The sequence below is a fragment of the Dasypus novemcinctus genome, chromosome 10, assembly GCF_030445035.2.
Source record: "Dasypus novemcinctus isolate mDasNov1 chromosome 10, mDasNov1.1.hap2, whole genome shotgun sequence".
In the NCBI taxonomy this organism is placed as follows: Eukaryota; Metazoa; Chordata; class Mammalia; order Cingulata; family Dasypodidae; genus Dasypus; species Dasypus novemcinctus.
In genome coordinates, this window is record NC_080682.1 from 10,972,976 (window position 1) to 10,991,941 (window position 18,966).

An 18,966-nucleotide genomic window follows, 5' to 3' on the forward strand; every position below is an offset into this window, starting at 1 on the left:
TTAGGCACTTTCCCTTCTACTACTCATAAATAAGTATAGTGTAATGAGCTTTTTCTCTATTTCAAAATTTTAAGTGATGCAACTTCCAAATCAGTTAGTACAAACCAAATGCCTACTACTACTACTACATCCCAAGAATTACGCTAACTCTCCCTTTCAAACTTTGTAACTACCACTAGTATTTCATGGGCTTTATCTCTGACTTAATTGCCTCAGAATTTCTTAGAAGGGTGGGGAGCTCAGGAATATGTATTATAAGCTTCCTAGGTGATGAACAAGGTTTGAGAATCACAGCTTTACTGCACTTTATTAGTTTAAGGGTAGAAAAATCAAAGCTGTATTTCAGAACTCTAGTCCTATAAAAATCCCACAGGGGATGAGTGCTACTCTTCCATGGTACCCCTCACAACTGGGAACACAACTGAGAGGTAGTAGGGCATAGTGCAGTGGTGATCCTTCTGTGCCTGCTTTAAATACCTCTCTCTATATAAATTTTAAAGCAATTATAAATTTTGATTGGAAAGAAACAAGAGTTCCATTTGACTAGATAATCTGGTAAGGGAATAGGGAAGAATCTTTTCTCTTCTATGGTTACAGTATTTTATTTCATAGAACAAGGTGGAGGGTTAAAGTGACAAGATGGAAAAACTGTATGCACCAAGTAAATGAATTTCAAATTTTAAAACCTTCATATATAGTTTATCCTTCAAACTATCTTCTCTTTACTTTATTTCCCAAACTCTTAGAAACTTATTTATGCAAGCTTTAATAATTACTGAATATATAATCTGATCTAGAAACAAGTAAGCAGTAATAAATGTTAGATCCTATATCAAAGCATTTCTAAAAAGAACAAACAGCTTAAGAACTGTTATTGCTACCACTTCGTTACTCTCAGAAAACTGTTACTTTTAATTGAAAGGACACTTGTTACATGGAAATACTATGAACACTGATGAAGAAAGGGTGCCACCCTGTAGTAGCTTCTAAGTTACTTTTTCACATATATACTATGCATATTCATTCGAGAGGCTTGAAATATTCAGGTATAGGTTTTCCTACACTTGAATTTTCTTATGTTCACAAAACAAGAAGAAAAGACAAAATATCGTGCAAAACATTACCAGCAACTTTCAGCCACAGCATCAAATAGGAAGTTAGCCAGCAGACACTTTGCAGCCAAGCTAGATCCTAAACAAAAATTTTCTTTTGTACAAAGAAAAATGTTTTGCATTTAAAAAAAAAAAAGGCTGTAACTGGCAAATTTTTTTCAATGTTTGCCCCAAAGTTCAGTGTTGTAACTTCCTCTTCGAGATGCCTACTGTATAAGTTAAAGTGAATGCAAATGTTCATTAGTGCAAATGTGCTTCTAACTCTTCCAAATCCAACACTGTGGATGTGTCCTCTCTTTTCACCTACTTTTTCTTCTTCCAATTTTTCTAATGAAAATTATAGCATTTTCCAGCCTCCATACTTATCAAAGGTTTCAAAAGTGGAAACCAAATTTCTGTTTGATTTTGTGTCTGATGGAAGGAGCACATCCTTCAGATAATACTAAATAAATTACATCACTTAAAGTGGTAGTATGGTTAAAATGTAACTTCTCTCCTTTCGGCTCTCATGATTTTAATATTAACCTGAAAATATTATCTCTAAAAAAATCTCTAAACTCTAAACTGCAACTATTTTACTTTATAATTTTTTACCAAAGGTTCAGTGGTTATGCACATGGACTCAACTCTCTAGTCTGTCACTTACTCACTCTGTGACCTAGCAAATTACTTCACTGTTTTCAACTCTAATATCCCACACCTCCACAAAACTTACTGTGAAGAATAAATGATATGATTCACATAAAATACTGAGCACAGTAAAAGCTCAATGAAACTTAGCCATACGCGATACCTATGTCAGTATCTTTATATGTTTCATAGTACAGAAAAACTTCATTAAATTTACTCTATTTTGAAACTCTCAGAGAAAGGCTGAAATTTAACTTTGCTCAATGGAAAAAGGAATCAGTAACCCAGACTGCAAAGGACCTATATAGAATACAACTCATTTAAGAAGGAACTGATTATTACATTGATATTTTAACCATAAATCTATTCACTAGTTATCAAATTGCTTAATTTTCTAGTTTATGGAGCTGTATACTTCAAAGCAGTATGGTTTTAGTTTAATAAATATCACAGTTTACTTCTGAATTATCTTTACAGTCAAAATTAAAGACTTTTTTTGGTATCGTCATCTCCCTGAAATCCAATGATGAAAATATAGTTTAGGATTACAATATGTGATTCTTTTTAAAAAAATATTGTGTTAACATGTACAACATAAGATTTCCCATTTTAATCACTTTCAAGTATGAAATTCAGTGGTGTTAATTACATACACAATGCTGTGCCACTATCACTGCCATCCACTATAAGATGTTCTTAAAGCTAAAATGTCTTATTTATTGCTATATATTGCTTAATATCATTTAGGTATATAAAAAGACATACTTTTCTCAAGACTATATGGCGATGAGATACCAAAGCCATAGACAGAGCCTCAGGTTAGTGTCAATGTGGACTCGTGGTGCCTGCTGGTGGCAGCAGTCACTGTGAAAGGTCGGTGCAGGGCTAAACTGGCTGGCCCCAGAAGCGCTGCAGGGATTTAAAAGCCCAGTGGACCAAGAACATCATGTACTTCCCGTTCCTTATTTTTATTAAGGCAGACAAGAAGCTACCAGTCTTGGCTTTCCTAGAGCCCACTTTATTAATTGCCAAGGTGTTCCCTCAGTCTATCAGGTTGGCTTCTACACCTGCCAATGATGGTGCATCAACTGGACTACTTTCTATGCTGAATTTTTTGCAGGGGGAAAATGCTACTAATAGAGATTAGGTTGCAATACTGTCAGGAACAAAGCATTTTCAACTGCCTCTTTACAATGCCCTTTTAACAACACTATCCTGAATCTGCATTGGCCAAAATAACTTTTATAAAGGAAAAAGTTAGAATGACCAATGTATATTCTTTTATACTCTAATACTGTGAAACTAAAGCTTACTTATACATTGTTTTTAATTAGCAGTACCTTTTAAAATATATCTCCATTCTACTTGAATATATTTGTAATTTTTCCTAATACAGATTAAAATAATTTTTAAGCCATGACAGTTATTTTCCTAAGATTTCATACATTAGCATACATTATGCTATGTTTGGGTTATGCTACTGCACTATATTTAGGATATTAATTATCCCAGTGCTATATGAAAAAAGTGATTTAAAGTTGTAGCTATGAAGAACGTATTTTTAAAGATTAGAAATATATATAATAGGACAATAAAATTGTTTTATTTACACTATGATTTTTTTCCAGTTAATCTTCCAGAATAGACTAAATGTAATACCTACTTGCTTAAATTACTACATTTCTCATGAGAAAAAAAAAACCCAAAAAAACAAACACCTTAAAAATATAAATATGGTTGGAGCCCAGATGTCAAAACTAACAGAACTCCTTTGTATGTTGGAATTAATTTCTAACTTTCACAAAGTACCTATCTTTTAACGCAAACAAGTTCCAAGGTCATTATTTGATCCACAGGATATCCAAATTTACAAAAATGAAGTATATTATAAAGGGGTTGGGTGATTTAACATCATCAGTCTGAATTAAAAGCAACAAATTGTCTATCATGTTTTCTAAGATTAAACCAAGTAAAGATGTTCGTTTTATCCCATTATGTTTTTATTCTTTTAAGATCAAAATCTTCACAACAAACCAGAATCCAGACTTTGCAACTAGAAAATTCTAACTAGGACAAAAAACGGTTTTGTACAGGGCTCCCTAAACTTATCTCTAGTGATTTTAATTACCTATTTTTTCTTTTTCTTATTTTTAAATAAGAGTTTTCCATTGACCTATGTTTAAGGTCCAGTACAACAGCAAAAACAGTACTTTTTATTATTAGTGCAAATCAATGAAGTGCATAGCTCCCTCTCCCCCATATTCTTAGCAGTATACTGCTCTGCCTGACAGAATGAAAAAAAATTCAAGGCCAAAATTGAATCTCTGGCACAACAAATTTTGCTTGACAAAAAGTCAACTGACAATGTTTGTAGGCATTTTGGAACTAGCCTGGCTCTTGGGACAAATCTCAATTAAGTTCATGGTTAAGGACCTGAGCTAGGTTGATTATTTTAGTTTAATGGAAGCACACTTTTGTACTGGTTTTCCAAATCCACGATCTTTCTAAATCAGTTACATATAAGTGCAAAGCAATAAGTTAAGCGCATTCTGGAGGTGGGGTGTTTTCTGAGCTACAATTCTGGCTGCTCCAAATTCTGTGGGCAAGTTTTTAATTTTTAAGAAACATTTGAAACTATACCTAAAACTAATGGTATTTGTCAAAGGCCCACCCAGTCTCATTCTACTTATTACCTTTAAAGGAAACCAATTAGAAATTGCTAAATATAAAGGACTGGCTTGTCATTGGTCATTATTTTAAGGTATTTAGGGGACAATAGAAAACTTGTGCTTTGTATTCCCAGTTACAGCCTCTTTCTCAACATTTTTCTTTTATTAACGCACAAAAAATGACAGACTTGCCTTGTGAGGTCGAAAATAGAGATACAGGCTGAGAGGAAGAGGAAGAAACAAAGGAATCTGAAAGAAAATACACAGCATGAGAATTTGACAACCTCACACAGGAATTTTAACTTTTTTTGGGGGGGTGGGTGGGACAAGTATCATGAATTCACTGGGTTTAACAGGAGGGGGAAAACCCAAATCTTTTCCAATTACTGTTTCACTCACCTGGCAGCAAAACCTTCTTTCATTTTTAAGAAGCATTTCTAAAAGTTAATCACTTAGATTTTGAGGGTCAAACATCATCACCTTCAAAGGAAGAAAAGAGGAAATTCTAGAACTTTTTTTTAAGGTGGTACTAAGGATTGAACCCAGGACCTCGTATATGGGAAGCAGGCACTCAACCACTGAGCTGCATCTGCTCACTTTTAGAACTTTTAAACAAGAATAACCTCAAGAACAAATGATGCTCCCCCGACAGTCTGTGTGGGAAAGGGAAAATATGTATTTAAGTACTAATTAATATTTGTTTTCAACCATTTTCAACTGGATTCTCACTAACGCAAACAATTAAAAATATATAGTTGGCAAACATATAAAGTTAACCCTGAATTCCTGAAAAAAAATTGTAATTAATCCACTGGGAAAATAGGCTTACATGAAAAATCTCTGTCTTCTAAAATAATGCATCTCTAAATTTAGCAATATATGTTAGACTCATGAACTTTAACTTGATGGTTCTACTTCTAGGAATTTATATTACAGGTAATTTTGCATACATGTACAAAGATGTGTATGGGGATATTTGTAACAGCACTGGCTATAAATACTAGAAATAATCTAAATAACCATCAATTGAGGACTAAATTGCTATACCCATACCCATGATGCCATGAAAAAGAATGAGGTATACCTACATAGACTGATGTGGAATGTGAGCTTATCAATTAAAAAAGCAAAGTGCAAAAGTAAGCCCCCATTTGTTTAAAATAAGTGCTAACTGGCAACAATGACTGTCACTAGCAATAAGTATTTTACTACTCTTGGGCCTTTTTACAAACTATGAATATAAATTACTTTTTCGGTAAAAATGGTAAAAAGTTAATAAAGATAGCCAGAAAAAAAAAACCCTCCAAAAATGCCTCTAAAATTGACTGATTTTTATGGCTTAACTACCATTTTTCTGACAGTTATAAAAATGTTTTCACAAATGTTAGACATATACTTAAAACTAGAAGGTTGTTTTAAAGGATTGGGCCATAACTACTAACTAAAAAAACGATTTAGTAAACAAATATAGAGCATATTAATCAGTGGGTAACAGACAGTAATTTCCTAATTCAAAGCCCGGAATTTAAAAATTCACTGCTTTTTAAATAGAAGTATCACATTTACATTTACAAATGAGAAACAATTCTTTTCTTTCCTTTCTAAAAAATAATGGGAAGCGATGTGGCTCAACGGATAGAGCGTCCGCCTACCACATAGGAGGTCCAGGGTTCAAACCCAGGGCCTCCTGACCCATGTGGTGAGCTGGCCCAAGCTCAGTGCTGATGCCCGCAAGGAGTGCCCTGCCATACAGGGGTGTCCCCCATGTAGGTGAGTCCCACGCGCAAGGAGTGCGCCCCGTAAGGAAAGCCGCCCCATGTGAAGAGAGCCCGTCTGCCCAGAGTGGCGCCGCACACATGGAGAGCGGATGCAGCAAGATGATGCAACAAAACAAGACACAGATTCCTAGTGCTGCTGACAAGAATACAAGCGGCAAAGAAGAACACACAGTGAATGGACACAGAGAGCAGGCAAGTGGGGGCGGGTAGAGGAGAGAAATTATTTTAAAAATTCAAAAGTAGAGATTGGTTTAAAAAATAAAAATAAAAAAAGCAGGTTTACCTATTTCTTTAATGTTTCCAGATAACTTGGTTTCTAAATGTATTAAATCTCTGGCAACTGATGAGCTTAAATTTGAACAAACCTGAAAACCAAATGGAAGCCATGCCAAAAATTAAAGTAGGCTCATATAATGGAATGAGATCCTACTAACTTGCCAGCTTTCTTGTCTTTTCACTTCCACCTAAGAACCCCTCCTAGTGGAGAATTTCAACATGCAAAATTTTTATGTACAGTATCTATTCTGTAGATATACAGATAACTAGTAAATTTGCATGACCGACTGCATGAGGTATTTATTCTAACTTAAAAATAACACATTGTGGGAAGCGGACTTGAGCCAGTGGTTAGGGCATCCATCTACCACATGGGAGGTCCGCGGTTCAAACCCCGGGCCTTCTTTACCCGTGTGGAGCTAGCCCATGCTCAGTGCTGATGTGCGCAAGGAGTGCTGTGCCATGCAGGGGTGTCCCCCGTGTAGCGGAGCCCCATGTGCAAGGAGTGCGCTCCATAAGGAGAGATGCCCAGTGCGAAAGGAAGTGCAGCCTGCCCAGGAATGGTGCCGCCCACACGGAGAGCTGACACAAGATGACACAACAAAAAGAAACACAGATTCCCATGCCGCTGACAACAACAGAAGCGGACAAAGAAGAAGACGCAGCAAATAGAGAGAACAGACAACCAGGGCAGGGGGGTGGGGGCGAAGGGGAGAGAAATAAATAAATAAATAAATAAATATTTTTTTAAAAAAGGCAGCACAGGTGGACTTGCTGAAAAGTCTGAATCCAATAGTCATGTGTGCAAAAATGTAGTTATCAGATTGTTTATCACAGTATTCTTTACAATAGTTTTAAGGAAACAATTTAATAAAAGTCCAATACTTAGGGACTAATCAAATAAGTTTTGGATACTATTCATTTATTAAAAATTGTTTTGTAGATGAGATGGTACTGCCATTAAAATATGTTCATAGTATATTGAATGAAAAAAAAATATTGCAAAAATAATTTAAATAATATAATTCCATTTTGGTGAAAATACATATAATGCCTAAAGAAAAAGGGACAATGATAGTCTATAGGTAGAAGGATTATAAGACTGTAAAATTTCATTTGAATTTGCTTATCTATATTTGATTTTTAAAAAATAATGAACACATTGCTCATTTAAAAGAAAAGCTTATTTTTTTTTTTATTACAAACTAAAGAATACACATGAAAATGTTAGCCATGGTTACATCTCTAGGTAGTAGTACTCGGTGATTTTAATTTTCTTTATAATTTTGTTTTCCCAAAGTTTCTGTTATGAACATATATTTCTCTTACACATCTGAACACAGAATCACTCCTCCCACCCAGAAGGAAAGTGTTAGCTACTTTTGAAGGGAATAAAGACACCTAAAACTATTTCTACCAGGCCCTTCAATAAAACTATTTAGTGATTAATCTTAGTTTTCATACTACTGGATTTTCAAATCTTCATTAAAACACACACACAAACAAAAAACAACAAAACCTTCTCTTTAAATAATAGGGCCTCTATTAACTTACTGAATACTGAATATTAGTGATAGACACTGAGTCTTAGCTATCTTTACAAAGTGTATGACTTTGTACAAATATTAAATCCAATCCTTACAACCAGCTGGAAAGGAGGTATATAATAAATCCTGTTTTACAGATAAGAAAACAAAAGCATCTGTATGAAGATTCATGCTGAGACTTTAATGAAAGCCTATGTTTTTCCTTCTGTATCATCACCCTACCTCCCAGTCAGATACTCTGTCCTTAAATTGCTGGTCTGAAATGTGCTACTTACCTGAAAATTTACTAGTCAAGCTTACACTTTACAATTCTACCATACCAGTGGGATAAGACCCTGCCCCCTTCTTGCTCAACCCTCTTCTCCAGCAGAACAGTGAGTGGGTGAGGGGTGGAAAAACAAGGAGGGAAAAATAGGAAAAAGGTACATTACTCCCTCTTGACCAGTGCAAGTTTTCAAATTTGGATGACCCCTGTGCTAGATGTACTGTTGCAGGAAAGAGGGACATAGCTTTGGAACAGATGTGGGATTAAAGTTCTGATTCAGATTGTGAGAAAAAATTCACCAAACAAAACAATTTTCTAACACCCAGTAAAATACGCTGTATCAGTGAACTGTTCATTTTTACAATAACCATCCTTCTATATCAGCAGAAAACAGACTATTTTTAGAAGAGAATCAAGTTACTTTCAAGAGAAGCTTTGTAGAATGACTTCAATATTTAGCTCCAAAGCCTTTTCCTTTGTGAGTTTAGATTATTAAAGCATCTTCCAAAACATAAGGAAGAAGAAATTGTTTCAAATTGTTTCTAAAACCAATAATGAAAATTAGAAATTAATCAGCTCTCTTAATGTCTTTTCTAATATTTAAACATAAAATAATTTACATTTTTCCTTTTTGTTCAATAGCTAGGGTCCCCCTCCCCAAAAAAAACCACAGCAGTCTTTGTACTTTTTCTCACAGCCATAAATGGCAACTCATTTAATTTCAACCCAAGGGATAAAGAGAAACAATTACTACTCCCACCTACAACAGCTCTAGGGAAGGCAGACTGATTCCTCCCTCCCTCCATCAAGCTTTATACCAATAATTTCGTTTTTCTTACCTTTTTTGCACTGGCTAGGATGTCCATTATATTTCTGAATAGACATAAGTAAGAATGAACTTCCTTGACTCTCCCAATTTTATGGGGAAAGCAATTTCTACTTCATGATTAAGGTTCTTTTTTTAAAAAAATATTTTGGAATAATTTTAAATTTACAGAAAAGTTTCAAAGATAGTACGGAGAGTTGCCTGCACTCGTTTCCCCTACTGTTAACATCTTACATTACTATGGTACACCTGTCATAACTTATGAACCAATACTGATACACTATTATTATAATAATAAACTCCATACTTCATTGAGATTTCATTAACTTTTCCTTAATGTCCTTTTTCTGTCCCAAGATCATATCCAGGATGCCATATCACACTTGTCATGTCTGCTTAGTCTCCTCTGAACTTTGACAGTTTCTCAGACTCTCCTTGTTTTTCAATACCTTGATAGTTTTGAAGAGTAATGGTGAGGTGTCCTTCAATTTGGGTTTGTTTGATGTTTTTCTTGTGGTTAGTCTGGAGTTGGGGGTTTGGGGGAAGAATACCACTGAAGTGAAGAGCCATCCCTATCACATCCTATCAAGGATACATCCTCTTGGGAAACGGACCTGGCCCAGTGGTTAGGGCGTCCGTCTACCACATGGGAGGTCCGTGGTACAAACCCCAGGCCTCCTTGACCCGTGTGGAGCTGGCCCATGCGCAGTGCTGATGCGTGCAAGGAGTGCTGTGCCACGCAGGGGAGCCCCACGCGCAAGGGGTGTGCCCCGTAAGGAGAGCCGCCCAGCGTGAAAGAAAGTGCAGCCTGCCCAAGAATGGCGCTGCCCACACTTCCCGTGCTGCTGATGACAACAGAAGCGGACAAAGAAACAAGACACAGCAAACAGACACAGAGAACAGACAACGGGGGGGGGGGTGGTGTTAAATAAATAAATAAATAAATCTTAAAAAAAAAAAAAAGATACATCCTCTTAAAATGACCTACCACTGTTGATGTTAACATGATCCCCTGGCTGAGGCACTGTTTGCTGGGTCTCTCTACTACAGAGAAACCCCCACCCTTCTATGCTGTACTCTTTGGAAGCAAGTCACTAAGTGCAGCCCACACTTAAAAGAGGTGGGGAGTTAAGCACCACTTCACCAAGGTGGGGAGAATCTACATAAACTGGCAGGTTGATTTTTCTAAAATTTATTTTGAGCTAACATAACTACTGTAAAAATAGACCAATTAATAATGTTTTCATCCACTGGAATCAATAAACTTAGATAAGATTTAATATCTACTTAAGTAAATGCAACTTATTTGTTGTTATGATTGTCTGAAGCACCAAGGGTTAAGGACCATCTTATTTATCCTTGCACCCTTCCTTTAAAGGCAGGGAATGCAGTGGCCAGCATAGAGAAGTCATAGAATATAGAAGACCTGACTATTAAAGAAAACCAAACTATTAATAGTCTATTTTTTTTAAAAGATTTGTTTTATTTATTTCTCCCCACCCCCTCATTGTTTGCACTTGCTGTGTCTGTTCATCTTCCTTGTTTCTTTAGGAGGCACTGGAAGCTGAAGCCAGAATCTCTGATGTGGGAAGGAGGCCCTAATCCCTTGACCCACTTCCACTCCCTGCTTTGTTCTGACTCTCATTATGTTTTCCCTCCCTGTGTCTTGTTGCGTCAGCTTGCTGCACCTGCCTGTCACGTCAGCTCCCTGTTTTCTTTAAGAAGCAATGGGAATCTCTGCTCCTTGCTTTGTTGTGTCTTTCATTGTTTTTCTTCCTGTGTCTCTTGTGTCAGCTTGCCACACCTGCCCATCGTGCCAGCGCAATGTCTTGTTTAGGAGGCACCGGGAATCAAACCAGGGGCCTCCCATATGGTAGGTGGGAGCTCAATCACTTGAGTCGCATCTACTTCCCTCTAATAGACTATTAAAGAGACTGAATGATTGACTGGATATTAAGTTCTGGTAATGTGGCAGTTACTACAGCAGTAGTTCTCTCTAGTATAAGATGATGCTCATTACCATTATGCTCACCATTCTTTCACATCACTAAAAAGAATTGGAAAGCTTTCCTTGTACACTTTGTGTAACTAAAAGTATATGAAATCTAAGAGGGAAAATGAACACTTGCTGCAAAAGAAGCAAAATTAAAAAGTCTTATAGAAAGGAGTAAAATGGATTATGTAAATAGCAAATTTGTTACAAGCATTTTAATAATACAACCATTAAAATAAAACTACAGGGAAGCAGATGTGGCTCAAGCCTGCCGCATGGGAGGTCCCTGGTTTGGTTCCTGGTGCCTCCTAAAAGACAGTGAGCTCGTGCAATGGGCAAGCCCAGGAAGCTGGTTCAACAAGAGATACAAGAAGAAAAACATAATGAGAAACACAACAAAAGCAGGGAATGGAGGTGGCTCAAGCAATTAGGTACCTTCTTCCCACATCGGAGGCCCCAGGTTCAACTCCTGATGCCTCCAGAAGAAATAAGGAAGATGAACAGACAAAGCAAGTGCAAACAATGAGGAGGTAGGGAAAAATAAATAAAATTAAATTAAAAAAATAAATAATTAAAAGAACTACATTTGCTTTTAGGAATGTCTTACCCTCCCCCAAATACTGTTATAGTTGTATTTAATTTTAAAAACTCAGATTTTGCTAGGAATAAGCCTGAAATTAAACTTATTTTAACATATTTTAAAATCCTGACATATCAGAGCAGTCTACTATTTACCTAGAGTCCAGATAAAGACAGTAATAAAAGAAGTCAATCTTAAACCTAAGATACATTTATTACAGATACATTTTTTTGGGTTTATGTGAAAACCTTCTCAACTCCTAAAGGTATATATCAAATTTCCATAAGGAAAAAGTTTTTGAAAGGCTTACAATTTGACTTTCAAAAACTGCATGTTCTTTTTTTTTTCCAGGTACCGCGGCTGGGTATTAAACTGGGAGCTATTATGTGGGAAGCGGTACTCAACCACTGAGTCACACCGGCTCCAGAATTGGTTTTTTGGTTTGTCTACCAGGACCTCCCAGGTGGGAAGCAGGCACTCAACTGCATATGCTCCCAAAAATTACATGTTCTTAACTCAAGGTTTATGAACTTATTCCATAGTTCCTAACTCTCTGCCCTGTTTATACATGTTTTTCTGAGAAGTTTCTCCAGTCACCAATCCATAATTATTTATCAAACACCTGTTATCAGCCAAGGACTTGTTTTAATTGCAGGGGTTACAAGTGTGAACAAAACTATTAAGGTCTCTGCTCTCATTCATTTAAAAATATTTGAGGACCTGCTTTGTGCGAGGTGCTAGTCAGGCATTAGATATAAAGAGCAGTGAATAAAGCACAAGAAATTCCCTTTCTTGTAGAATGGAAATACATTCTATTGGGAAGATAGACAATAAATAAATAAATAAATAAATAAATCAACCAATCAGTCAAATATAATAAGAGGGATGATTACATGTGGTAAGAAAAATCAAGCAGGGAAGACCAATAGGGTGTTGTTGTTATTTTTTTCCTTAAATGGTTCTAGATAGGGCGGCCAGGCATAAGAGTTTAAGCAAAACCTAAAGGAGGTAAAGCAGTGATATACAGGGGATGAGCATTGTAGGCAGACTGAACAGTAAATGATTAAGACTGTAAGCTTTTGTGTGTGTATGTATTCCTGGTATCCTGGTATGAAGAATACCAAGTAGAATGAGCAAGAGAGAAGTTGCCACCAGATATAAGATAAGCCCTCCAAGGATTCTGGTATTTGCTCTAAGTGTGATGGGAAGCCACTGGATCATTTTGCCCATAGGAGGGACATGATCTGACTTACTATTTTCACAGGCTTATACCAGCTGCTGTGTAAAGAAGAGACTGAAGAGAGGCAAGGGAGAACACAGGGAGACCAGTTAGGAGGCAACTGCAATAATCCAGAAGAGTTATGATGGTAGCCTGGACCAGGGTTAGCAGTGGAGGTTGAGAGAACTGGTTAGATACTGTACATATTCTGAAGATACAATCAACAAGAGTTGCTGATGGATGTGTGACTCTGATAATTTTTGACTTGAGCAAAAAAAAGATGGAAAGAATTGCTATTTATTGAGAAGGGAAATACTGTAGAAAGAACAGATTTAAAAGAAAATCAGAGGAACGGATGTAGCTCAAGTGGTTGAATGCCTGCTTACCATATAGGAGGTCCTGGGTTCAATCCCCGGTACCTTCTAAAAACAAACAAACAAACAAATGAAAAAAACAACTCTCTTTAGGGAGCAGATTAGCTCACCTGGGTTCAATCCCTGGTACCTCCTTAAAAAAGATCAGGAGTTCAGATTCAGACATAGTAAATTCAATGTGCCAACATGCCTATCAGACATGGAGACTGAAGGTAAAGACTTGAAAGTCAGTCATTTATAGATGGTGTTTCAAAGTCACAAAACCGTCATAAATGAAATCAACGAGAAGAGATAGAGATAAGTTCTGAGACTGAGTCTGTAGCACTATAATGTTTAGAAGTTGGGAAGATAAAAAGAACTAGCAATATGAAATCTCCAGAATAGGTAAATCTATAAAGCCAGAAAGTAAATTAGTAGTCACAAGGTGATGGAGGTAGCAGTCAGGAGTGACTGCAGGAATGTAGTCTCTTTTTGGGGTTACATGGTATCAGGTAGCCATGATTGTTGCACAGTCTTGTAAATATACTACAGACCACAGATTCGTGCACTTTAAAATGGTGAATGCTATGGCATATAAATTATATCTCAATTTTTAAAAAAAGAGCAAAGAAGACAGAAGAGAAAAAATGAAAGAAGTAGAAAACCAAGAAAGTACAATCTCAAGGAAGACAAATGAAAAATACATTTCAAGGAAAAGGGAGTGATCAATTATGCCAAAAGCTGGTGATAGGGTAAGTAAGATGAGGACTAAGAAATGACCACTGGATTTAACAATGTGAAAATTAATTTGTGAATTTGAAGTTTCAGTAGAGTAACAGAGCAAAAGGTACTGGATTTAGGAACCATGAGACCAGAAATTAAGGTTTTTAAGTTCAACTGATTGCTGAGTTAAAAAAAAAAAAAATTTAAATCACACAATGCTTCAAATTTTAAAAACAGCTTGATTGGTAGCGGGAGTGGAGAATGAACCTCAGAGAGTCCCAAGCAGCCCCACCGCCGCTGCTGACCTAATTATCATCACACCCAAAGAGGAGTTGCCGTCGCCAGTCCCATTTACCATCACTGCCACCATAAGCAGCGAGGCTGGAGACCCAGCAGCCACCTGCCACCCCCACTCTCAGTGCTGCTGACACCAAGCTGGGCACCGTTGCAGTGGCACAAGGAGGAGCCTCACCTTGGCAGCACCTGCCAGTGGGGACAACAAGGTCATCATAAGGAAGGACTTGGGAACAGTAATGGTTCAATGAAAGAAAAGGACATGGTTTCATCAGCAGGAATGACACCAAGGAAGATGTGTTTGTACACCAGACTGCCATAAAGAATAACCCCAGCAAGTACCTTCGCAGTGTAGGAAATGGAGACTGTGGAGTTTGACGTTGCTGGAGGAGAAAAGGGGGTGGAGGCAGCAAACATCAGAGTTTCAATACAAAGCAGTAAATATGCTGCAGACCATAACCATTATAGATGTTATCTACATCGTAAAGTTCCTTCACACAATTACCAGCAAAATTACCAGAATATTGAGAGTGGGTGAAGGAATCAGGGATCAAACAGTGCTCCCGAAGGCCAGGTTCAACAGTGTTAGCCCTACCGCAGGAGACAATTCCCACCTTACTATATGTGCAGACCCTATGGGCATTGACCACAGTATTCCAACCCTCCTGTGCAAGGAAAAGTGATGGAGGGTGCTGACAACCAGGGGGTAGAACAAGGTAGACCAATGAGACAGAATATGTGTCTGGGTTATAGAGCACAATTCGCAAAAGGCCCTCATTGCCAAAGACAGGCTAGAGAGGATGGTAATGAAAATAAGGAAAATAAAGGAGGTAAGACCCAAAGTCAACAGCCACCTCAACATTGGTACTACCACTGGGTCAATTACTAAAGCAGACACCCAGAAAATGCTAAACCACAAGATGGCAAAGGCATAAAAGCAGGCAGCCAGCCACTAGCTGAGAATTTGTCAGTTCCCAAGGCTGAGCAGGGTGGGGCTGAGTAAATGCTGGCTCACCTTCTCTACTACCATCTGGTTTAGTCATCCAACCAGAAGAAATGAATATGAAATTCCAGCAAAAAGAAATGAACAAAGGGGAAGTGGATGTGTCTCAGGCAACTGGTCTCCTTTCTATTATATGGGAGGTCCAGGGTTTGATTCCCGGGGCCTCCTGGTGAAGGCAAGCTGGCCCATGTGGAGTGCTGACTTGTGTGGTGTGCTGGCCCATGCAGGAGTGCTGGCCTGTGCAGAGAGCTGGTGTAGCAAGATGATGCAACGAAAAGAGACACAGAGGAGAGACAATAAGAGACATAGCAAAGCAGGGAGCTGAGGTGGCGCAAGAGACTGAGCACCCCTCTCCCGTTCCGAAAGGTCCCAGGATCAGTTTCTAGTGCTACTTAAAAGATAAGCAGACACAGAAGAACACACAGCAAATAGACACAAAAAGGAGACAGGGAGCACAAAAACAATGATGCGGGGAGAGAAATTAAAAAAAAAAACAACAACAAAGATTGGAGTTAAAGACCTTAAGAGCTTGATGTCTGCCTGTTGACCATGTAACTAGAACTATCTGTATTATCTATACAGAATGGTTTTTTTTAAATTTTAAAAGCAATTTTATTGAGATACATTCACATATCACACAATTCATCTAAAGTGTACATTCCATGGCTTTGGGTATAATCACAAAGTTGTGCTTTCATCACTGCAACCAATTTTAGAGCATAGTCATTACACCAAAAAGAAAAACCACCTACCCTTAGCAGTCACTTATCAATCCATGTATCCTTCCCCCACTGTAGCCACCAATATACTCCCATCTCTATAAATTATTTATATATATATTCTATATAAATGGTGTCAATCATTATGTAGTACATGGTGTCTGGTTTTTTTCATTTACCGTAATTCTTTTTATTTTTAACAACTGGTGGAAAAATACTATTATATTACTATTCACTACAATCCACAGTTTGCTTTAGGTGTATTTTTGCCCAGATACCACCCTATTATTATCTTATACATTTGTTATCATTCATGGAAAAAAATTCTTATATTTGTACTTTTGACCACACTCATCATCCACAACAGGGTTCATAGTGCTATAAAGACCCAAGTTTCATTCTTTAGCTTTCCTTCTAGTAGCATACATGATCCTAATTTCCCTATCAACCACAATCATACCCACATGTTAGTGCTGTTAATTAAATTCACTTTAATGGGCTATTATCGCCTCTACACATTTCAGCATGGGGTTTATATTAATCTTATCTAAAGACATCTCATCTCTTTTTGGTAATGACAAATGTGTTTTTTAAAAGTCTAGTTTTTCTCAATACATCTTCAAAGGTTTTTAAATTGTTTCATATCTGGTCAAGTTGAGATTTTTTAAGAATCTTGTCTTTAAATAAAAGTTTACAACTTGATTTTTTTAAAAAAGTCAACAAACTGCAAGCACCTATTAAAAAAGGGCTTACACAGTTAAAAAGTTAAAGAGAGGCAAGTGTGTATACTGGAAAGAGAACTGAAATAGGTCCTTAATTTCTTGGTTCTATCCCTACCCTCAGTTCCACAGCCATGAAATTTTGGCATATCACTCAACTGTCTGAGCCTGGTTCCTCACTGGTAATAAAAAGCAGTTTATATAGCTACCTGGTTACCTCATGGATAGTAAAGAATTCTGGTAAGTTTAACACAAGTCTTTCTCCAAATGAATATAGCCTCCTGAGGGATGATCTATGTTTTATTTATCTTTCTATATAGCATCTAGCAAAAAGCTTTAATTTATACTCTGATATTTGTTAAGTTAATGTACAGACACAACTTAAACCATAAAGCAATACACAATTTTAACATATTATAAAAATCAATTATTTCTATCTCAATTGTAAATGAAGACATGCTTATTACTGAAATGCTTTCAAGTAACAGGTCGAAAGGGAGTCTATATTACTTTTGCTTAAAAAAAAAAAAAGTTTTCTAGAATGCCCTTCAGGATATACAACCTAGCTAATCTGCCAAAGAACATGTCAAAAAGCTCTAATTTCCTCTCTTTGTTAGGTTATAATGATGCACTTACTGGGTAAAATGAATCAGATGATTAGATAGGTAAGAATATTTCTTTGAAATTTAAAAAGAATGGGGTCACTTGGTGACAACTTACTGCCCCTCCCCCAAAAAGGAAAATGGAACCGCAAACCCTACAATAAAGAGGCTGTTCTCTCTGAAGTTGCAATAACATATCTTACATAAGTCACAGATACGAAGTAAAAGACTTTAATGATGCAATCACAAGCAATCCTGATATATTACTTCTTTCAAAATATCTTTAACATACTCAATGATTCAAAATAATTCCAGAGTCAGTAATTGCTATAAATGAACAGAATAAATGGTAAGTCAGTTTCCTGGGTAACTTTTGAGCTAATATAAACAGAGCATCAACCTGGTAATTTTCATCTATAAAAAGTTTTGCTACCAAATTGACATATTTTGCATAAGTATATATTATTTAGGTGGCTAATTCATTAACAATAAAACTGAACATAAACTATAAGAAAAGTACACACAACAAACAAGCATAATTATTTATATTACAAATCTACTTATTTAGAGTCTTTGTAATGTTGCTCATAATTAATAAATGATAAATTCTACAGAACAAACACCTCTTGGCTCTTATGAAATTAGAAAACTTAACTTTCCCTTCTCCCTTCAATGATGTGTCACCAATTCCTTCATGACCAAACTTGATTTTACAAGTGCTTCAAACATGCACAGGATTAGACAGGTGACTTCTAAATCGAGACTATTATATAATTTCTCTACTGACAGAATACAATAAAAACAATATTAGTGTCATTTTGTTTTCAGACCATCTCTAACATAATAATGAAAACACTGATACCCTTACCAGTAACTTCATTAACAATCCTCTACAAGATTTCAATTTAGGATTAAGTCAAGTCTGTTAAATATATGGAGACTGGTTGTTTAATCTGACCAGAGTGGTTAAATTACTTATGAATTTGACTCTGAAAGAAAAGAGCATTGAAAGGAATTTTTTATTCCTGGAGAATAAAAATAATCCAACTCAAAGAACATTTATAGACATACTGCCCTGACCATTCTTGCTGTCTCCTGTATTCTTCCTTCCACTCACAGGAGCGTCATTTATTATGGTCAGAATGGTGTGGGAAAATTTAAGCATACTGATGAATCATGACAAGCCATCTCTGAGATAGCTTGGATATTCTACCTCTTTAACAGACCTGCTGAGTGGAAGGGATGGCAGGCTTCAGATGTGAGGGGTCTAAAGTTGAAACAGCAGACTAACTTTTGGGAATAAAAAAAAGGTATAAAAATCTTTTACTGTGAAGGGGATAGTTCTTACTAGTAATTCAACCTGCTCTTTTGTATCTATGTGCAAGTAGTCTGTAATCTACAAATGAAAGTATCAAATATTGGGTATTGTTATATAAAAAAAGTCAGATTGTATCTCTTGCCATAACCCACTGAATGGACTGGGGGAGAGTGTAAACTGCAATGTAAACTATTATCCATGTGGTGCAGCAGTGCTCCAAAATGTATTCACCAAATGCAGTGAATGTGCCACAATGATGAGGCAGGTTGTTGATGTGGGAGGAGTGGGGGGTGGGGCATGTGGGAACCTCATATTTTTTAATGTAACATTTTCTGTGATT

At 36.7% G+C, this 18,966-nt stretch overlaps 1 protein-coding gene and 1 pseudogene across 1 annotated transcript in view; one reads left to right on the forward strand and one right to left on the reverse strand.

Annotated features, from left to right (window-relative positions):
• Positions 1–18,966, reverse strand: part of RTN3 (reticulon 3) — a 71,950-nt gene that overhangs the window by 48,420 nt on the left and 4,564 nt on the right. Inside the window, exon 2 of the mRNA XM_058305271.2 lies at positions 4,604–4,660. Within this exon, the coding sequence (XP_058161254.1) occupies positions 4,604–4,660 (57 nt within the window). The remainder of the gene's footprint in view (positions 1–4,603; positions 4,661–18,966) is intronic.
• On the forward strand, positions 13,469–15,268 carry LOC139439738 (Y-box-binding protein 1 pseudogene; annotated as a pseudogene).